This window comes from Galeopterus variegatus, unplaced genomic scaffold, assembly GCF_000696425.1.
Source record: "Galeopterus variegatus unplaced genomic scaffold, G_variegatus-3.0.2 Scaffold1669, whole genome shotgun sequence".
In the NCBI taxonomy this organism is placed as follows: Eukaryota; Metazoa; Chordata; class Mammalia; order Dermoptera; family Cynocephalidae; genus Galeopterus; species Galeopterus variegatus.
This window is the reverse complement of record NW_007727780.1, coordinates 144,497-162,393: the sequence shown is the minus strand read 5'-3', so window position 1 is coordinate 162,393 and position 17,897 is coordinate 144,497. Positions and strand designations below refer to the sequence as shown.

The window sequence follows — 17,897 nt, the reverse complement described above, 5'->3', positions numbered from 1 at the left end:
CCGGTCTCTATATGGGATCCGAACCCTCGGCGGGAGCGCCGCCATGCTCCCAAGCGCCGCACTCTACCGAGTGCGCCACCGGTCCGGCTCTAGTGTTTTTTTAAATAGGTTTTCCCCCCTAGAAATGAGTTAATACTCTTTAAAAATAGAGAAAATGTGGAGAGAATCACCAAACATCTTCACTATAAAACATCTACACTATAAATAAAAAGTGATTGGTATCTTCTCAGTATTGGAGATGGCATTTTAGTGTAGTGGAATCTATAATTAACATCAAAAGTATTATCTGTCTTTTTTTTTTTTTCTTTTTGTCTTTTTTACTGACCGGTAACGGGATCGCAACCCTCAGTGTTGCACCCACACCGCGCTCAGCCAATGAGCGGGAACCGGTCTCCACATGGGATCCGAACCCTCGGTGGGAGCGCTGCCGCGCTCCCAAGCGGCGCACTCTCCAGTGTGCCACTGGGCTGGCCCATTATCTGTCTTTTTTAGTTACTTAAAACATAGTCAAAATAATGAGGGTAACAGTTGTCTCCCATTTTACATTTTCCAGTTCTGAGAGAGAAATGGCTTTATATCAAGTCTAATACTTGGGTTAGATGCTGGTAGTCAGAACTCAATCTTCCTTTTTCAATGGTCCTTATAAAACTGAGATTTAGCAATTTCACCAGAGTCTCACTTTGGGGAAGTGCTCTCAAATTGAGCCATTTTCTGCTTTTCCCATACTCTGTTCATAGTAGTAATAGTGCTTGCTGGATAACTAAATCTATGTGGGAATATCTCCATGGTGAGCTTTTTCAGGGTCGAGATTGGATCAAAATGAAAGCTTTTATTCATTGGATGTTCAAAATACATGTTAGACATGATGTGAAGTGATTCACATATTTCATTTAATTCCTGAACCCAGTAATTGACTAATGATCCTTATTTTAAACATGAAAATATTAAGTCTTAGCAGGGGATAAGGACATAACTAGTAAGTGACATCTGAGGTTTAAACAGATCTGGCTTACTCAAAATATTTTGCTATTAACCATTATATAGCATATGAGCAAGGAACAAAGTAAATTAATTATTTGAATTAAATTATATCTAACATTCTTTTGATTCTAAATGTAATTGACTTGACACTACTTGTGCTCCCATTGGACAAAGCTAATTTCGTATCTTGGTTATTCCCTTATGGGAGGGATTTATAGTAGGTTGTAAGTGGAAATAAGAATTGTGCTTCATAGCTCAATAGGTCAGAGTGCCGTCTTTTAACCCCAAGGTCACTGGTTCATATTCCCGTACTGGCCAACGACTAAAAGAAAAAGAATTATCGTGATTCACTCTGATACTGCTCAAAGAGGAGAGCAGAATAAAACAATCTGTTTTCCCCAAGAACACAGTTTTGGTTTAATGTGTATAGATCTATTACTTGCTCTCCGGGCTTTTCATTATTCATTCATTCAATAAAGAACAAAAAGATGGCAGATTTTAAACGTCTCCACAAGGAAATACTGGTATTATATATCATATATTAAGTTCAATTTGAACTGGTTTGGATTTTCCTAACAAGTATTACTTGGTTTCTACATTTCTAGAATGGTAAGATTTTTCTATTTCTTTTTTTCTTAAACTTAAGGGCAAAAATTTTTAAGGTTCTCAAATGTTTTTATTTCATAGTTACATTTATAACAAGGCATTGGCTAGTATAGAGAATTTTAGATTCAGGTTCCCCCCCCCCACTTCAGCACTCTCAGGATTTTGTTTTTATTTCATAGTTACATTTATAACAAGGCATTGGCTAGTATAGAGAATTTTAGATTCAGAGGTTCCCCCCCCACACACACTTCAGCACTCTCAGGATTTTATCCTACTGTCTTCTTGCAGCCACTGTGTTGAAGAGATTTTTTTTCGCTCTTTCCATACTGTGCTCTTTGGAATGAAGTCTTGATGCACCACCCTCAATTAAAGGCTGGGGAATTATACTCCACCTCTTTCAGGATGAAGGAACTACATAAGTGTTATTTGGAGTTTTTATGCATGAGAGATTTGACTTGTCTTCCCCATTTATTTATTTATTGAATTGTTTATATCAGTATGGCCTAAATGGATAGGTATTTCTTTGGAATATGTTTTTAATATGATGGAAATTAAATGATATAATCAGCTCCCAGTTGAGGTATTCTCAACTATTTTCTGCTTTGAAACAAAAATGGAGATAATTATCCAGATCCAATTGAACTACCAAGGTCCAGGGTTAGATCCCTTTACTAGCCAGCCACCTAAAAAAAAAAAAATCCAGTTGGAGTGTATGTCATCTCAGATTACTCATAGGAAAAAAATCTTAGTAATAACTAGAAATTAAATGACCTGCTAGGGATCATGTGACAGACATCCACTCCCAGCTGTATTTAGGGGTTCATGTAATCTTGTTCTGATACAGGTAAATTTTTGTTACTGCCATTGTTGCCTTTCTTCCAAGAGGTGAGTTATAAATAGGTGGACAAGATTACAGGGAGCCAAATTTACTAAAAATGTGGCAAAACACAGATTCAAAGTGCAGTTGATGCTGTGAATGACTATGATATATCTAAAGTTTCACCTTTAAAAAAATGTATTCTTAATCTGGCCAACTGAAAGTCAACCACATCACCTTTTTACCTTGCTTTCAGAAGGAAGGCTTCCTCTAGAAGTGCCCCAGAATGCCATTTAAAATGCCTTTTGTTTTCCTTCTTGGTTCTGCTTTTTCTTCCATATTATGGGTTTCAGTTATGGCTTCTCTTCATTCTTGACCCGGGTTATGTGCTGGCACTAATAACTGTATTATTGTTATTGTAGCATAGGTATTGTTCTTTCTGGTAGTCTCAGCATTGCCAGATTCCCGTCAATCTTTTAAACTTTTTTTCTTTTGGTTTCTACATTTTTCAATTTTTTCAAGTAATGACTATATGCTTTTTTCTTTGACACACTATATTGCCATTGAATTATGAGTGACTGCAGAATTGTTTACTAGAGAACCTCTGACTATGGAATTTTACATATGTGCGCACGCACACACACACTCTCTCTCTCTCTCTCTCTCTCTCTCTCTCTCTCTCAGTGACTGCAGAATTGTTTACTAGAGAACCTCTGACTATGGAATTTTACATATGTGCGCACGCGCACACACACACACACTCTCTCTCTCTCTCTCTCTCTCTCTCTCTCTCTCTCACTCACGTTTATACCCCAGTGCACCTTTCTTATAAAGGATACCTTTGCTGCTTTCTGCACGTGTGTGAGATACCACTATCTCCCATCTCAGACAAGTGGCTGAAGTGCTCTATGATATTGGTGTAAACAGCAAGCAACTGGAGGAGTACAACAGCAACAAGATTGAAGAATATTTGGTTTTGCATTCCTTCCCTTTAAGCTTCTTTGAATACTCTCCAAAATAGCCTTTTAAAAAAATAACTTAAATTTTTAAAAAGCCAACAAAGGGGAATTTGCTGTTTGGCACAAAACACTGCAAAATGCTTCTTTCTGGTTATTGTAACTAAAGAATATAGAGTATTGACACCCATTCTATACACACTCAGGCAATGTTTTGGAAAAACATTGTAGATTTTCCTGTTGTGTCAATTAACCTCCTGAATGTTGTTCTCAATTTCATAATTCTCAAGATTTTCCTAAATGCAGTCTTCAAACTTGACTCGCGGAAATAGTGCTCTTTCCTGTTTACACCCATCCCCACATTATTGTATAAAAGTTTAACAGCAGTCTGATATGTGTCAGCAAAACTTATGCTTGTATATGTTTTTAATTTTATATTTCATATACATTCATAAGAATTTGTTCACTTTGATGCCGGAAGTACTTCTGTGTTACACGGCGTTAATCTTCTGAGTTGTATGCTTAATTTTAATTTCTCACTTACTTGACAGTTTCTTTTAGATCAGCTTTTGTTGGTCTTCCCTGTAAATACATAGTTGGTACAAATCAGTAGGAGCCATTTTATCTTTATATGCAAATTATTTTTTTCTTACAGATATCAGTGTGCCTTGACATATACCAGTTAAATGTGTGACTTAAGTAGGAGATTGTCAAATTTATGATGCATCTACTTTATTCCATTTGAGTTTGCAGTTTACTGACTCCTCTTCTGATACTATACATTTCTAAATTTTTTATAAATTTGAAAAATATTTCTGTGCTGCCACTCAGTTCTAATCCAATCCTTACATATTCTGAATTTTTAAAATGAAATACACATTACAGATATGGTTAAACACCATTTTGTGTGCCCCTCCTAAGTCCCTATCACCTTCCCTAGAGGTGTCCGCTCTCCTTAATTTAGGTTCGTCATTGCCAGACAGCATAAGCAGCTAGCATTTCATATTTCCCAAATTGGTCTTCTGATGGACTTGAAGTGCTCTGAGAAAAGACTAATGGTTATATTCCCCCAACAGATTTGTAATATATATTGCAAGCTCTAAACGCTCTCAGACTTGGAAAGAAACTTGTTCATTTTTAAAATTCAGCCTTGCCCAACTGATTTGACCCCCGAACCTCTTTGCCACAATTCTGTGCACTGTTGTTGCTTGGAACATACTTTGTGAAAATGCTGCCTAGAGATGTACCCTTTCCGGAATTGGCTTTCTATTTAATTCTATAGTTTTTCACTTATGTAACTTTCTAGATTTGGATGACAAAGATGGTAATAGTAACGGAATTGGCTTTCTATTTAATTCTATAGTTTTTCACTTATGTAACTTTCTAGATTTGGATGGTAATCCAAAGATGGTAATAGTAGACTGTTGTTGCTTGGAACATACTTTGTGAAAATGCTGCCTAGAGATGTACCCTTTCCGGAATTGGCTTTCTATTTAATTCTATAGTTTTTCACTTATGTAACTTTCTAGATTTGGATGACAAAGATGGTAATAGTAATTACTCCCAGTTGATGTTGACTACTGGATCATGCTGAAAAATCACTTTGCAAAAAAGGAAAGTATAATGCTAATAAATTGCATATTTATTGACCAGTGCACAAATTACTTATGCTCCTTAATTTTTTAAATTCTTGAGTTCACTATCTACTGAAGTGTCTGGCTATGGACCATGGCTTCACATACCTTTTGCCTTAATTGATATGTTAATTTCATGTTCTTGTGGCTGGAAGTAGCCTGAGTGTGTTGTTAATGTTTAATTTTCTTCAGTAACAGCTCTTCAACTGTTAATATTGTACAAGATGGTACTTGAATTCTTTGTTTGCTTTTTTTCTTCCTGTATTAGAAAATCTTGGTACTTTTTGTAAGTGATGTATAAAAGAATTTTTTAAGATTTGTTCATATAATGGCCTGATCCAAGAAAAATAAAATGGGAAAATGAACACTATTTTCTGACCTTCAAATAAAACTCAATATGTATTGGTTTTCAGCCTGTTCACCGAGCGTTGGGGTCATATACACTGTCTTAAGGCAGAACTGTTTACCTGTGTGGAATGACAGGTTTCTTAGGATCTGAGGAGGCTGTGGAGGAGGGGCGAGGTCATGAGAAAATGCACAGGGGCACAAAGTTTACATCCCAATTCACAGAAACCAGGGAACCTCCTCTTCCTTTTAGGTAAGAGTCAAAAACACTTTCTTCCCTCACTGGCTTCTAGCCTTCACTGCACTACACTTCATGGTTCTGGGATAGGAAGTAGTGAAAAAGAAGGCTCCACTCTCTACAAAAGTAAGTCCAGAACATCTGGTCACCAAATACCTAAGTCTAAACCATTTTTCATGTTATTTTTAGAATTTTAGGGTTTATTAAGGAATTTGCATTGTTTTTCTAGACCTTTTTAAAAACCACATTAAGCATCTTTTCATTTGTTAGGAAAATTATCTTCTTTTCATTCTTCTGTACCTTGCTGTTTCAAGCACAGTTATTTAGCATATTTTTTAAATGGGAGATTTTTTTCTGTTTTTATTTTGTGGAGAAACGTCCCTAAAACTGCAGTAGTTTGTGGAGTTTTTCTTGTTGTTGTTTTAAACTTAATTTCAATCTTGATTCAGAAAACTTTTTTATTCTAAGTATTAACTTTATTGAAAGTTATTGTTCCAAGACTATGTAATCCTACAAATATTCCCCCAATGTTCAGTCCTTGTTAAGTTTGGTGATATTTCAGACATTGAGCAACCATAATAAGATCTCAATAAATGTTGGTATCATGCACACAATTTGAATTAATGAATGAGTGGGAGAGTAGAGAAATGAATGTGTGAAAGAATAATCAAGTGGAATAAGTGAAATCATTGTTTATCTCTTGTTCAGTATAAATTTTATTGCACAATTAATGCTTACTTTCTGCAAATAAATGATATGAAGTAATAGGTTAAACATTATTTCTGGCTGTGTTATACACAGGTTAATCCACAAAGCAATGTTACCTATCTCCAAGAGATGCTAATTTTGTAACTATTCATTTAGCTAGGACCCTGAGGGGATGTTTAGCCAGGTAATTTAGCTAAGAAATGATGCAGAATTTATTGTCTTCAAGGTTTAACCTCTAAAAATAAATCAGTATGGTTAGATTAATTTGGAATTTCTTTTGGTGCAGTTAGGTTATGGTTGCCACATTCCTTTAGTCTTAACAAGATCTGGTCTTCAGAATCAATCTGATTACTTCTCAGATAGTTAAAAGAGGTAATTCTTACTTATGTATTTGTTTTTAGATTTTATCTCTAAGTTATTTTCTTGTATAGTTCTGAGAGATGGAAAGGAGTACAATATCCACTGTTATAGTTGAGAAAATGAATGTTGATTTATAGTTGAAAGGAACTATTCTGCCACTTCATTTGGATGTTATACTTAGTTGAAGAGAGTATGGGATCAGGAGGAAGAAAATCTGGAACCTCCCACCACTGGCCTCGGTGTTCTCATCTGTAAAAATTATAGGGCTGGGTAATTTTGCAGGTTTTCTCTAGCTCTAATACCAGTGAAACATAATTTTTTGTTATTGTTGCTGTTCATTGTCTAACTGAGATAGTGTATAAAAGTATGATTATGGAAATTTAAATAGAAATTTTCTTAAAGGCGAGTTATTGTCCAGTAGAACTTTTTGTGATGATGGAAATATTCCATATCTGCCCTCTTCAGTTTGCTAGCCACTAGTCCATTTGACTATTGAGCACCTGAAATGTTGCTAATATGAGTGAGGAACTAAGATTTTAACTTTAATGAAAACAAATTTGAATAGCCACATGTAGCTAATAGCTATCCTGTTGAACAGTACAGGTTAAATTCTTAAGTATTTGTGTTCAGAGGGAATTCAACACATAGATTTATGACAGTCTGGTTCTTTGTATAATGATTTACAACTGGAATCTCTTAATTTTGAAATTTTGCAATTGCACGTTCAAGTCTTGTTGAATTTTTTCTTCAAGCATATCTGCCATTTCCATTTGCAGTCAAGTATGGATAAGGTGCTATGACCTTTTCCAGTGATCCTGGACTCTTTACTTCTTTAAGGCTTTCTTCCTGCTAAGTATTGTGTGTGTCCACCAGCATTTACCAGTAGACTCCTGTCAGTCCCCTGTAGGGCCATACTTTGTGACTATGGTAGGCTTTATAGTGTCGAGCAGGTTTTGTGTTCAGTGTTTTCATTTTTTTTAGTAGCTTGATTATAAATGTCACTTTTTAAAATATTTGGTCTTTCACTGGCAAAAAATTTCTAGTCCTAAAAACTTTAGCCATTATTAGCAAGATGTTTTTAGTACTAAAACATCTAGGTCACTAGACTGTTAAAACAGTTGTCACCTGGATGAATTTTCCATTGAGTCTGGATTAATTGCTTTAGCATTGCAAATACTACATTCTTGGAATTCTCATGTTTGGGAATCACAAAGAGCCTGGAACGGTTATGTCCTGAAATTTTGTACCTTCGGAAATGAAATGACCACATTTAGTGCAGAGGCATTCTTTAGTGATAGTATTTGGAATTGATAAATCATGTGTTCGGACTCAACCATTTTTCCTATGAAATAATAATTTATATAAGATTAAGTTTTTATAAATGACTTGCCAGTTCACAAAACCCATCATATCCTTGAAACTTAATTCAGCCATACTGAGTCAGAGTTATTAAATAAAAACTGCATCCCCATTGAGCATCTGAAACACATCTTCCTGGGACCACAGGCACTTGGTTAGCTCTGCATTGACAAATGAAGGGGCTAATTGATATCAGTTATTCCCTTGAATTTTGAATAAAGGGAAACCAAAGGAAGTTGTCATTAAAAAAAAAGTAATAAAAGCACATGCTTAGAAACTTTAAGGAGTACAGAAGAGTAAATGTTACTTTATTCCCATTTCTTTTCTGTAAAAAAGTACTAGCTTAAGTTTTATTTTATACAAATGGGACTGTTTTACACTTTGCTTTTCTGCTGTATTTTTTAAAGGCAAACTTATTGAGGTATAATTTACATAAGGAACATTTACCCTTTCTAAGCATATAGTTCTGTGAATTTTGACAAATATGTTAAATGTAACCAAGGTATAGAACATTTCCATCACCCTAAAAAGGTCCCTATGTCTGCCTCATTTTTAGCAACTGTGTTACATTCGGTTATATGGATTTACCTTATTTTTCTTGAATATCCCCTCATTAACTCATATTCAAACAAGGTGCAGTGAATATGTTGGTATGATTTTGCAGTTGTAGGGTAAATTATTAGCAGAGGATTTACAGGATCAAAGTTTGTGTGCCTTTAAGATTTTGATACATGTGGATGTCCTCCCACAAAAGGTAGTCTATTTTTTTTTGCTTTCCACCCAGTGACGGATGACAGTGCCTGTTATTCTTTCTCTTACTAATATTAGATGTCCCCAAACTTAATATTTGCTAATTTGATAGAAAATACTACCTACCAAGATAACTTGGATTCAGTGGTGTTTTTTTCCTCACGTTAGAAACACACTAAAATACAAACACTCACACAAAATCTAACCCACATTATTTATTCTTAAAACCACAATATCACACTAGAAGAAATGTGAATAGAAAAACATTATCTTTGTTTCCACTATTCCAATATAATTTTTATTTCCTTCTTATCCATATGTATATTTTTGTAACCATACATGTACATTTTTATAATCATCCAAACAACATGTGTATAGGTTGTACATATGCTGTTTTGTTTGCTTTTAGAGCACATTATTTCATGAGCCTTTTTCTTTGTTTCCAAAATCTTCATTTTAATAATAGTCTGATTCTTCTAATTTTTGGCTATGGCAAAGCTAATTTTTAGTTCCACTTCTAAAATTTGTTTCCAATTTTTTCTATTATAACAAGGCTTTAAATACCATCTCTTACATACAAAAGTTTTAAAAAATCCTCTGGAATTATTAGGATAAATTTCTAGTAATTTTATTCTTTTAGACCTAAGTGTATCAACATTGACATGAGATGGTAGAATTTTATCATTTGAAATAGTTTTTGTCATGTCAGTGGCAATTCAGTAACTTTTTCACCCCGAAGAAGGAAGCAGTTGCATATCAATTTACTTCTATGCAAACAATCTATTTTTCCTTTTTTTCATTAAAAAATATAATTATAAAAATTACATATGCTGCTCATAAATATTTTACACCACTTTCCTGAGGTAATCCACTGTTATTTAATAAATTTAGTAAGTTTTTTTAATTGAATTTTTTTTCAATAGGTCAATGTGTTTCAAAATTGAAAAATTACAAAATGAGGGGCCGGCCCGGTGGCGCACTGGATAGTGCGCCGCTTGGGAAGCGCGGCGGCGCTCCCGCCCGAGGGTTCGGATCCCACATACAGACCGGTTCCCGCTCACTGGCTGAGAGGGGCGCGGGAGCAACGCCAAGGGTTGCAATCCCGTTGCCGGTCCCCGGTCCAGTACGGGGGCAACACTGAGGGTTGCGATCCGTTGCTGGACACGGAAAAAGACCAAAAAAAAAAAAAAAGAAAAATTACAAAATGATATACTGTGAAAAGTCTCCTTCTTACCCTTGACCCCAGCTATCTAGATCCCCCTCTTGGAGGCAATTAATATTATCATATTCTTGTGTATTCTTTCAGACAAATTTTATGAATTTTGAGCAAATGTATGTGTGCACTCTGTGTCCTTTTTAAGCCACGAATGTTAGTATGCTGCACATACTTTTTTCACATTTTCTTAGGTAACTTAATTTTACTCTATTTGTATTTAATTTTTGAAAAGTAGATAATACATGCACGTGGTCCAAAATGAAATAATGTAAGGGCCACAGAATGAATAGTCTCCCTATCCCAGTTCCCTGTCCTTCAGTGGTACCATCCTTCAGTGAATCTTTATGCATATAGAAACAAATAGGGAGCTATGTATTGTTGGTTTTTTCCCTCTCTTGTAACTCTCAAACTGACCTTTTCATATCTAAGAGAGTATAGCAGAGTCCTTACGAGCAAAGGCTCTGGGGCTAGCTCCCTGCATTCAGATATCTGCTCTACCACATATCAGCTGTGTGATTTTGAGCAAGTTCTTCAACCCATCTGTGCTTTGTAACCTTCGTATGGAAAATGTCATACTATGCTTAGAATAGTACCATACCTAAATATATGCGTTTGCTAGTATTATTCATTTTTTATTAGGAACAGCAACCAATAAAAATAATTTCCAATGGGCCGAGCCCGTGGCGCACTCGGGAGAGTACAGCAGCGCTCCTGCCGCGGGTTCGGATCCTATATAGGGATGTCCAGTGCGCTCACAGTGCTCACTGGCTAAGCGCGGTGCAGCCGGTCTCAAAAAGGAGAAAAAAAATAATAATAATAATAATAATTTCCAAGGATCAATACCAGTCAGTTTGATTTATATTCATGACGTATATGGAAATGGGTAAATTCACGGGATTCCTCACTTGCTTGAATTTTACTTAAATTTTAGGGAACTTCAGAAAACAAAAAGCAGCTGAAATATTTTTTTGTTGTTTCCTTTTTATGGGTTGATAGTTTTTTGTTTTTGCATATGCTTTTTTGAAATAAGCAAATATATTTTTAAACTAAACAGATTTACTTTCTTTATGTAATGAAAGTGTCCTAGAGAAGGTAAGGGTAGAGATGGCTCCTAAGAATAGGAGCTTTTTTGCATAGTGCATTATAACTTAGAAGTGCTTTCTTATGCATTTTTCCATAAACTCAAATTTGATTAGTTAAAACTCATACTTAGCATTACAGAATATTTATTTTTAGGTGACAGTGGCCCATAAAGTTTTTAAATTCCTTGGCCACATCTTTTTAGGGTCAAATTGTTAGTAACATTAAAGTTTCTTAAGGCAGGAAAGGGGTTAGTGGAACTGAATTGTATTTCTATTTCAGTTTTTCCATCTTCCGTTCTTTTTCTTAATAAAAGACAAAGCAACAGTAAAATCTCTCTTCCCCTCTCCCATCCTTATACCCAGTTACAAAATATGTTCATTGTAGAAAATGTAAAAACATAGAAAAAACATGGAGGAAAAAAAATTACCTTAATACCACCCCAAGTTTAATATTATTTCTGTTAACAGTTTGGTGTCAAGACTTCTTGCTTTTTTTCTCTATATAGATATATATGTAGATGTGCACACACAGTCACTCATGTTATTGATTTGTTTGCCTTTTGTAGTGATAGTACACACTGATTGGTGGTGGTGTGTTTTGTTTTGAATAAACTGAGTATTTTGGATGTTTTAATCACATCAGTAAATCATCTATACGATTATTTATAATAGATGCATCATATTCCTTTGAGTACATATGCCATTCTGCAATTTATTTTGTAATGTACCGGTATTTGTGTCCTATTCAAGAGCATTTAAAAATAAATTATATCAGTTAACATCCTCATAGACAGATCCTTTTGGACATCATTATTTCCTTATGATAAAATCTGGGACATGGGATCGTTGGGTTGTAGGATATGTACTTTTTCATGCTTTCAGTACGTATTGCCAAACTTCTCAAGATAGTTGGTATCTCCCTACATGCTTGTAAGCATGGGATATTGTGTTAGGATGAACCCATCATGCCCGTTTGAGATGTGAATTTCTCCTGAACGGGTGCAAATCACTTCCAATGCCTCTAGACCATCTCTTCCTTCTTCCCTACTTCCCTTTGTCTCTATTTTTATGTATCCTTTCTCCTTTCCACCTCAAAACTTCACAGAAGCTGGATTTGTGCCAGGATAGAGAAGGCAGACAGCTGTTTCAAATGCTCTACCTCACCCTTCACCTGCTTCTTAATGCATTTGCTGTATAAAATATTCTAGAGACTTTTTGTACAGCACCCAGTTTTTCAAAAATCGTACTCATTTCTTTCAGTTTTGTGAATTCTACTTTTCACATTTGTGATTTTTTAATAACAGTTACATTTGTGAAGTGACCTCAAACTCTACAACAGTTGTTAAGTGAACTATCTCTGGAATTCTGCAGACCAGCTTTAGATTCCCATTCCTATTCTTATCGACTAGTTTTGGAATCTAGGATGTTTTATTTAACTTCTCCAGCCCTCCTATTTCTTCATTTCCAAAATGTAGATAATGCTAATACATTCCTCAGGATTTTGTGAGGATTTAAAAAGCTGATGCTTATAAGTGCTCCATACACTGCTTAATATATAGTAAGCTCTCAACAGGGTAGTTTTTATTGTCATTTGACTGTCACAACGTACGCATGAATCAAGTAGGGATTATTTTTCTTCTGCATTTCAGTAAACGAACAGAAAAATAGAGTACTTTTACTATCTTAACATCTAGAAAATGGTGGTGTCTAAACTAGAATTTAGGACTTGAGGATCTGTAAGGACTACCACAAAGTGGGAAAACTAAAGTGAATGACAGGGACCATCATAATAATTAGAATAATCAGGAACAGCACAAAAAGTTTAAAGAGCTTTGTATCTAGAGGATTGAGAGGTGCACCTTCCAGAAAGCTTTGACCGACCTACCAGCAAGTAGGCGAGAAGATGTGCTTAGTTCCAGAAGAGGACTGGTTCCTATGCGTCCTAGCCTAGGAGGAGAGAGGATGCTGTATCCGAAAGACTTATAAACACTGAGGCCAAAGAGTCCTTAAAAAGTTTAGGTTGACAGAGCACTAAGATCAAAACATTTAATATGTTTCTCTACTTTGGTTTAAATTGGGATGGAGCTAGCCTAGGAGGAGAGAGGATGCTGTATCCGAAAGACTTATAAACACTGAGGCCAAAGAGTCTTTAAAAAGTTTAGGTTGACAGAGCACTAAGATCAAAACATTTAATATGTTTCTCTACTTTGGTTTAAATTGGGATGGAGCCCTACTTTAAATGCATATGACTGATTAGGTTTTTATCCTAACTTGTCTCCGACAGGGCATGGTGCTGATGTGAAATGTGTAGACTGGCATCCAACCAAAGGGTTAGTTGTTTCAGGAAGTAAAGATAGTCAACAGCCAATCAAGTTCTGGGATCCTAAGACTGGACAGAGTCTTGCAACACTGTAAGTGATAGGAACCCCACCTTGGTCCCTGAACAAAGGGGAACAAAGCAGCCTATATTCTTTAAATTTTAGCTTTCTTTTCTCTCATGTATTCCTGAAAACGTAGTTTAGACAACAGATGGACTTGGCTGTATACACTTCTTAACTAGTTAAATATGATTTATCTCTAAATTCCTAATGAAATAAAGCTTTATTTTTGTTCTGCCACATAGACCTAAATTTAATTTGGTTAACCTAGGGGGGTGGGGAGGAGGATGAAGAGGAGGTAGTTCTTACTGTTGTATCTCACTGTCTCTCCTCATCAGAATGAGGAAAATTCTTTTGGCACTTGTATGGAGTTGATATCTGTGCCCCTTAACTAGATACAGCCCAGCCTTCTCAATCTCACTACATCTATTTATAAAGAAGTTTTTTATCCATTTTTGAACCAGTCCTCTCTCTTTTTTTAACCTGATGTGCTTACTTACAATGCAGCTACATAATAAAAATTTCTCTTTGGGCTGGCCAGTTAGCTCAGTTGGTTAGAGCACGGTGTTGATAACACCAAGGTCAAGGGTTCGTATCCCCAAACTGGCCAGCCGCAAAAAAAAAAAAAAAAAAAAAATTTGAATTATTTGTAAACGTTCACAGTTACATACATATGTTAACTTTTTTTGATCAAGTAGCTGTATCCTGGTCCTTTTGATTGGGAAATGAGCCATATCCAGAGTGAACTGGTTGGAGTAACACTGGCTTATTGAACAACTCCAATGGCCACAAACAACGGAGAACACCTTGTAAATGGTGTCCCTTGGAGGTGTGCATTGTACATTAACCCTCAAACTATTAAGTACCCAATTTTATGCTTTGTCTTAATAAGAAGGATTTTGTTCGATTTTTAAAATTTAATGAGCTTTATTGAATATTAACTTATATGTTCAAATGCCTCCCCTGCTTCACATACATTTTTCTGTCCAGTTGAAGCTCTGCTGCTATTTTAATTGGTTGATGTTAACTGTGCTTACCAGGTAGTGGACATTATCTCTGTTGTTGACCTATTTCTTTTAAGTGTATTTTAAACTGTCATCCTGTAATGTTACATAATGTGCTTTTCAACAAAAATGTCCATTATATTGATTTATACTTGTTTTGAATTCTGAAAGATTGTTTTCTTGGTGCTCTGTTTCTAGTCATGCCCATAAAAACACAGTAATGGAAGTGAAATTAAATCTCAATGGCAATTGGCTACTCACAGCATCACGTGACCATCTCTGTAAACTTTTTGACATCCGAAACCTAAAAGAGGAGCTTCAAGTCTTCCGAGGTCATAAGAAAGAAGCCACAGGTCAGTGGCTGTGATATACTTCAAATTCTGATAACTATTACATAAAGCATTCTCAGATCCTAATAATTTTGTCTTTTGCCATGTTTTTGTTTTACAGCTGTGGCCTGGCATCCTGTTCATGAAGGACTTTTTGCCAGTGGAGGGTCTGATGGTTCTTTGTTATTCTGGCATGTTGGGTATGTAACATTTATTGTGTAAAGAAGTAGTATATTTTATCAAGAGAGCACCTGAATGTGTACAAACATGATAAAGTTTTGTATTTTTTTCTGAGTGAATGTCCTGCATCAGAGACTGCCTGCAGTTTTCAATTCTGTAATTCCAGCTTTGAATAGAAAATGTAGCACCTCTGTTTTTGGATGTGAAAAGGGAGAATAAAATAGATTTCTTAGTTTCTTTTTGGTTAAACAATTCTTGAAGCATTTTTCCCTCTGAAGTACTGTTTGGATAAAAGAATATATTTCTGATGACAGACCAATACTCTGAAACATGTGGAATTGACCAGATTCAAAGTAACAGGTTTTGGTAGCTTTGTTTTAAGGCTAAAAGAAAATGTCTTTTTTCCCCCTTTTTTATGGTAACTTTTGTGGAAAAAAACTTTTTTGGTGCTGTTGCAGGGTAGAGAAGGAAGTGGGTGGGATGGAGATGGCCCATGAAGGAATGATCTGGAGTCTGGCTTGGCATCCTCTTGGACATATTCTCTGCTCAGGCTCAAATGACCATACTAGGTAAGCTTTATATTGAAAATAGCAGGGAATTACTGTACTCATGGAGTCACAGGAAATAAATATAGTATGTATTTACTTTTATTTATTGGTTGATGTATTAATTTATATTCCAACTTATTCTTACAAACATTTTTGTAGTGGTTTATAAATACTTAAGTTTCAATGAGAAGATTGGGTATTGAATATGACTTTGGTTATTCAAATTTTGTTTTACCTTCTGATTAAAAAATCTTTCCACATTTAAAAATTTTAGAATAGAGGCATTGTGAAAATTTGTTGTGTTTACCAGGGGACTGCTTAGTAGTACTAAGTGCCCAGAAAAACACTGAAACCATGCTCATCCCCAGATTACTTTTTATTTTGACAGCAAATTCTGGACTCGAAATCGGCCAGGTGATAAAATGCGAGATCGATATAATTTAAACCTGTTGCCTGGAATGTCTGAAGATGGAGTAGAATATGGTGAGACTCTTGTACATTTGTCCTTCTTTGAAATCTGATATTCTATTATGAAAAGTTAAGTATTGGGAAGAATATACAAAACTAATTTTAATTTTTTAGTGTGTTGATTTCTAAATTGCCAGCAATATGATTCATTTTTATAAAGTATTAATTTTATTGTCCACTACTTTTACAAAATATCTGTTGACAATGGGTGTATTACTGTTTATAGATGACCTTGAACCTAATAGCCTGGCGGTAATTCCAGGGATGGGAATACCAGAACAACTAAAGTTAGCTATGGAACAAGAGCAGATGGGTAAGAGAAGTTACGCATGTACATTTTATTTTTATAAAATTTTTGTAGAACCTGTTTTTTATCTTCATTGATAAATTGTGTTGAAATGCCAAAATGATTTATGTTGAGAAATGTTGACAAAAGTGATGTAAACTGCATAATGTTTAAGATCTGTTCTTCTGAAAATGTGTATATCGAGCAAGTGGCCTCTTTGCTTCATATAAAAGGCTAGTCACTGTTCTTTCTTGTTATAGGGAAGGATGAATCAAATGAAATTGAAATGACAATTCCAGGTTTGGATTGGGGAATGGAGGAGGTGATGCAAAAGGATCAGAAAAAAGTACCTCAGAAGAAAGTTCCTTATGCAAAACCTATTCCTGCTCAGTTCCAGCAGGTAACTAACTAAATGTGACTCCACCTCAACCATGCACTGAGAGATTATAGTTGGTTAGTTTGACATTCAGAAATAGATTTTCCTTGGATTATCTCATCTGTTGAAGGTATTTCTGTACTATGTATTTTGGAGTATTCTTCACATATTTTATGCATTCTTAGACATAGTTCCCATCTGCTGCTTTGTAGTTATACTGAGTTTGTCACAAATCTTTTCTATATCTTCTTTTATCCTCACCTACTTATCACCATCCAAGCTATCAGAGGGAGGAGGAGAAAGAAGAATGGAGCAGAGAGTGTATGTTGACTCTCTTCTCCATTGTTTGTGTACTGCTTTAAGTTTCCCCAAACACAAAGGGCATGTGCCCTTTTGAAGTTGGTAAGCTTTGCATTCTTACCAGCTGTTTTTTTTGTTTTCATGGCTGGTGAATAAGGGGATCCAAACCCTTGACTTTGGTGTTACAGCACAGTGCTCTAACCAACTGAGCTAACTGGACAGCCCCGAGCTTTGCATTTTTAGTAACATGTAGTGTCTTGCTGCTTCTGTCATTTTAGTAATTTGTACCTAGTAATGTGCCTCCCTATTTCCATTCCCACATCACTAAGAATTAGCATTAGAAATAAAGACAGTTCAGCAGGTTGGATTGAGCAGATGACATTATTGAATGGTTTTCTCATTCTATCATTATACTTTTCATATTTAAGGTATATTTTAATATGTTCTTTCCCTAGGCTTGGATGCAAAATAAAGTTCCAGTTCCTGCTCCAAATGAGGTGCTCAGTGACAGAAAAGAGGACATTAAATTGGAAGAGAAGAAAAAGACACAAGCAGAAATTGAGCAAGAAATGGCCACATTACAATATACTAATCCACAACTTCTGGAGGTGTGTGAAGCTCTTTAGGGGGATTCAGGATGATCTAAGAAAATAGGGATAAAACATTTTTTATTGATATACTCTTTTTTTTTTTTTTTTTTTGTCTTTTGTTTTTTTCCGTGTCCGGCAACGGATCGCAACCCTCAGTGTTGCCCCCGTACCGGACCGGGGACCGGCAACGGGATTGCAACCCTCGGCGTTGCCCCCGCGCCTCGCTCAGCCAGTGAGCGGGAACCGGTCTGTATGTGGGACCCGACCCCTCGGGCGGGAGCGCCGCCGCGCTTCCCAAGCGGCACACTATCCAGTGCGCCACCGGGCCGGCCCCTATTGATATACTCTTTTTTTTTTTTTTTTTTTTTTTTTTTTTTTTTTTTTTT

The 17,897-nt window shown here is 35.7% G+C and overlaps 1 protein-coding gene across 1 annotated transcript in view; it reads left to right on the top strand.

Moving 5' to 3' along the window:
- WDR33 (WD repeat domain 33) overlaps positions 1-17,897 on the top strand; it is a 120,590-nt gene that overhangs the window by 84,520 nt on the left and 18,173 nt on the right. Inside the window, exons 8-15 of the mRNA XM_008578350.1 lie at positions 13,337-13,463; positions 14,633-14,787; positions 14,885-14,963; positions 15,402-15,512; positions 15,880-15,974; positions 16,186-16,272; positions 16,506-16,645; positions 17,377-17,529. Of these exons, the coding sequence (XP_008576572.1) occupies positions 13,337-13,463; positions 14,633-14,787; positions 14,885-14,963; positions 15,402-15,512; positions 15,880-15,974; positions 16,186-16,272; positions 16,506-16,645; positions 17,377-17,529 (947 nt within the window). The remainder of the gene's footprint in view (positions 1-13,336; positions 13,464-14,632; positions 14,788-14,884; positions 14,964-15,401; positions 15,513-15,879; positions 15,975-16,185; positions 16,273-16,505; positions 16,646-17,376; positions 17,530-17,897) is intronic.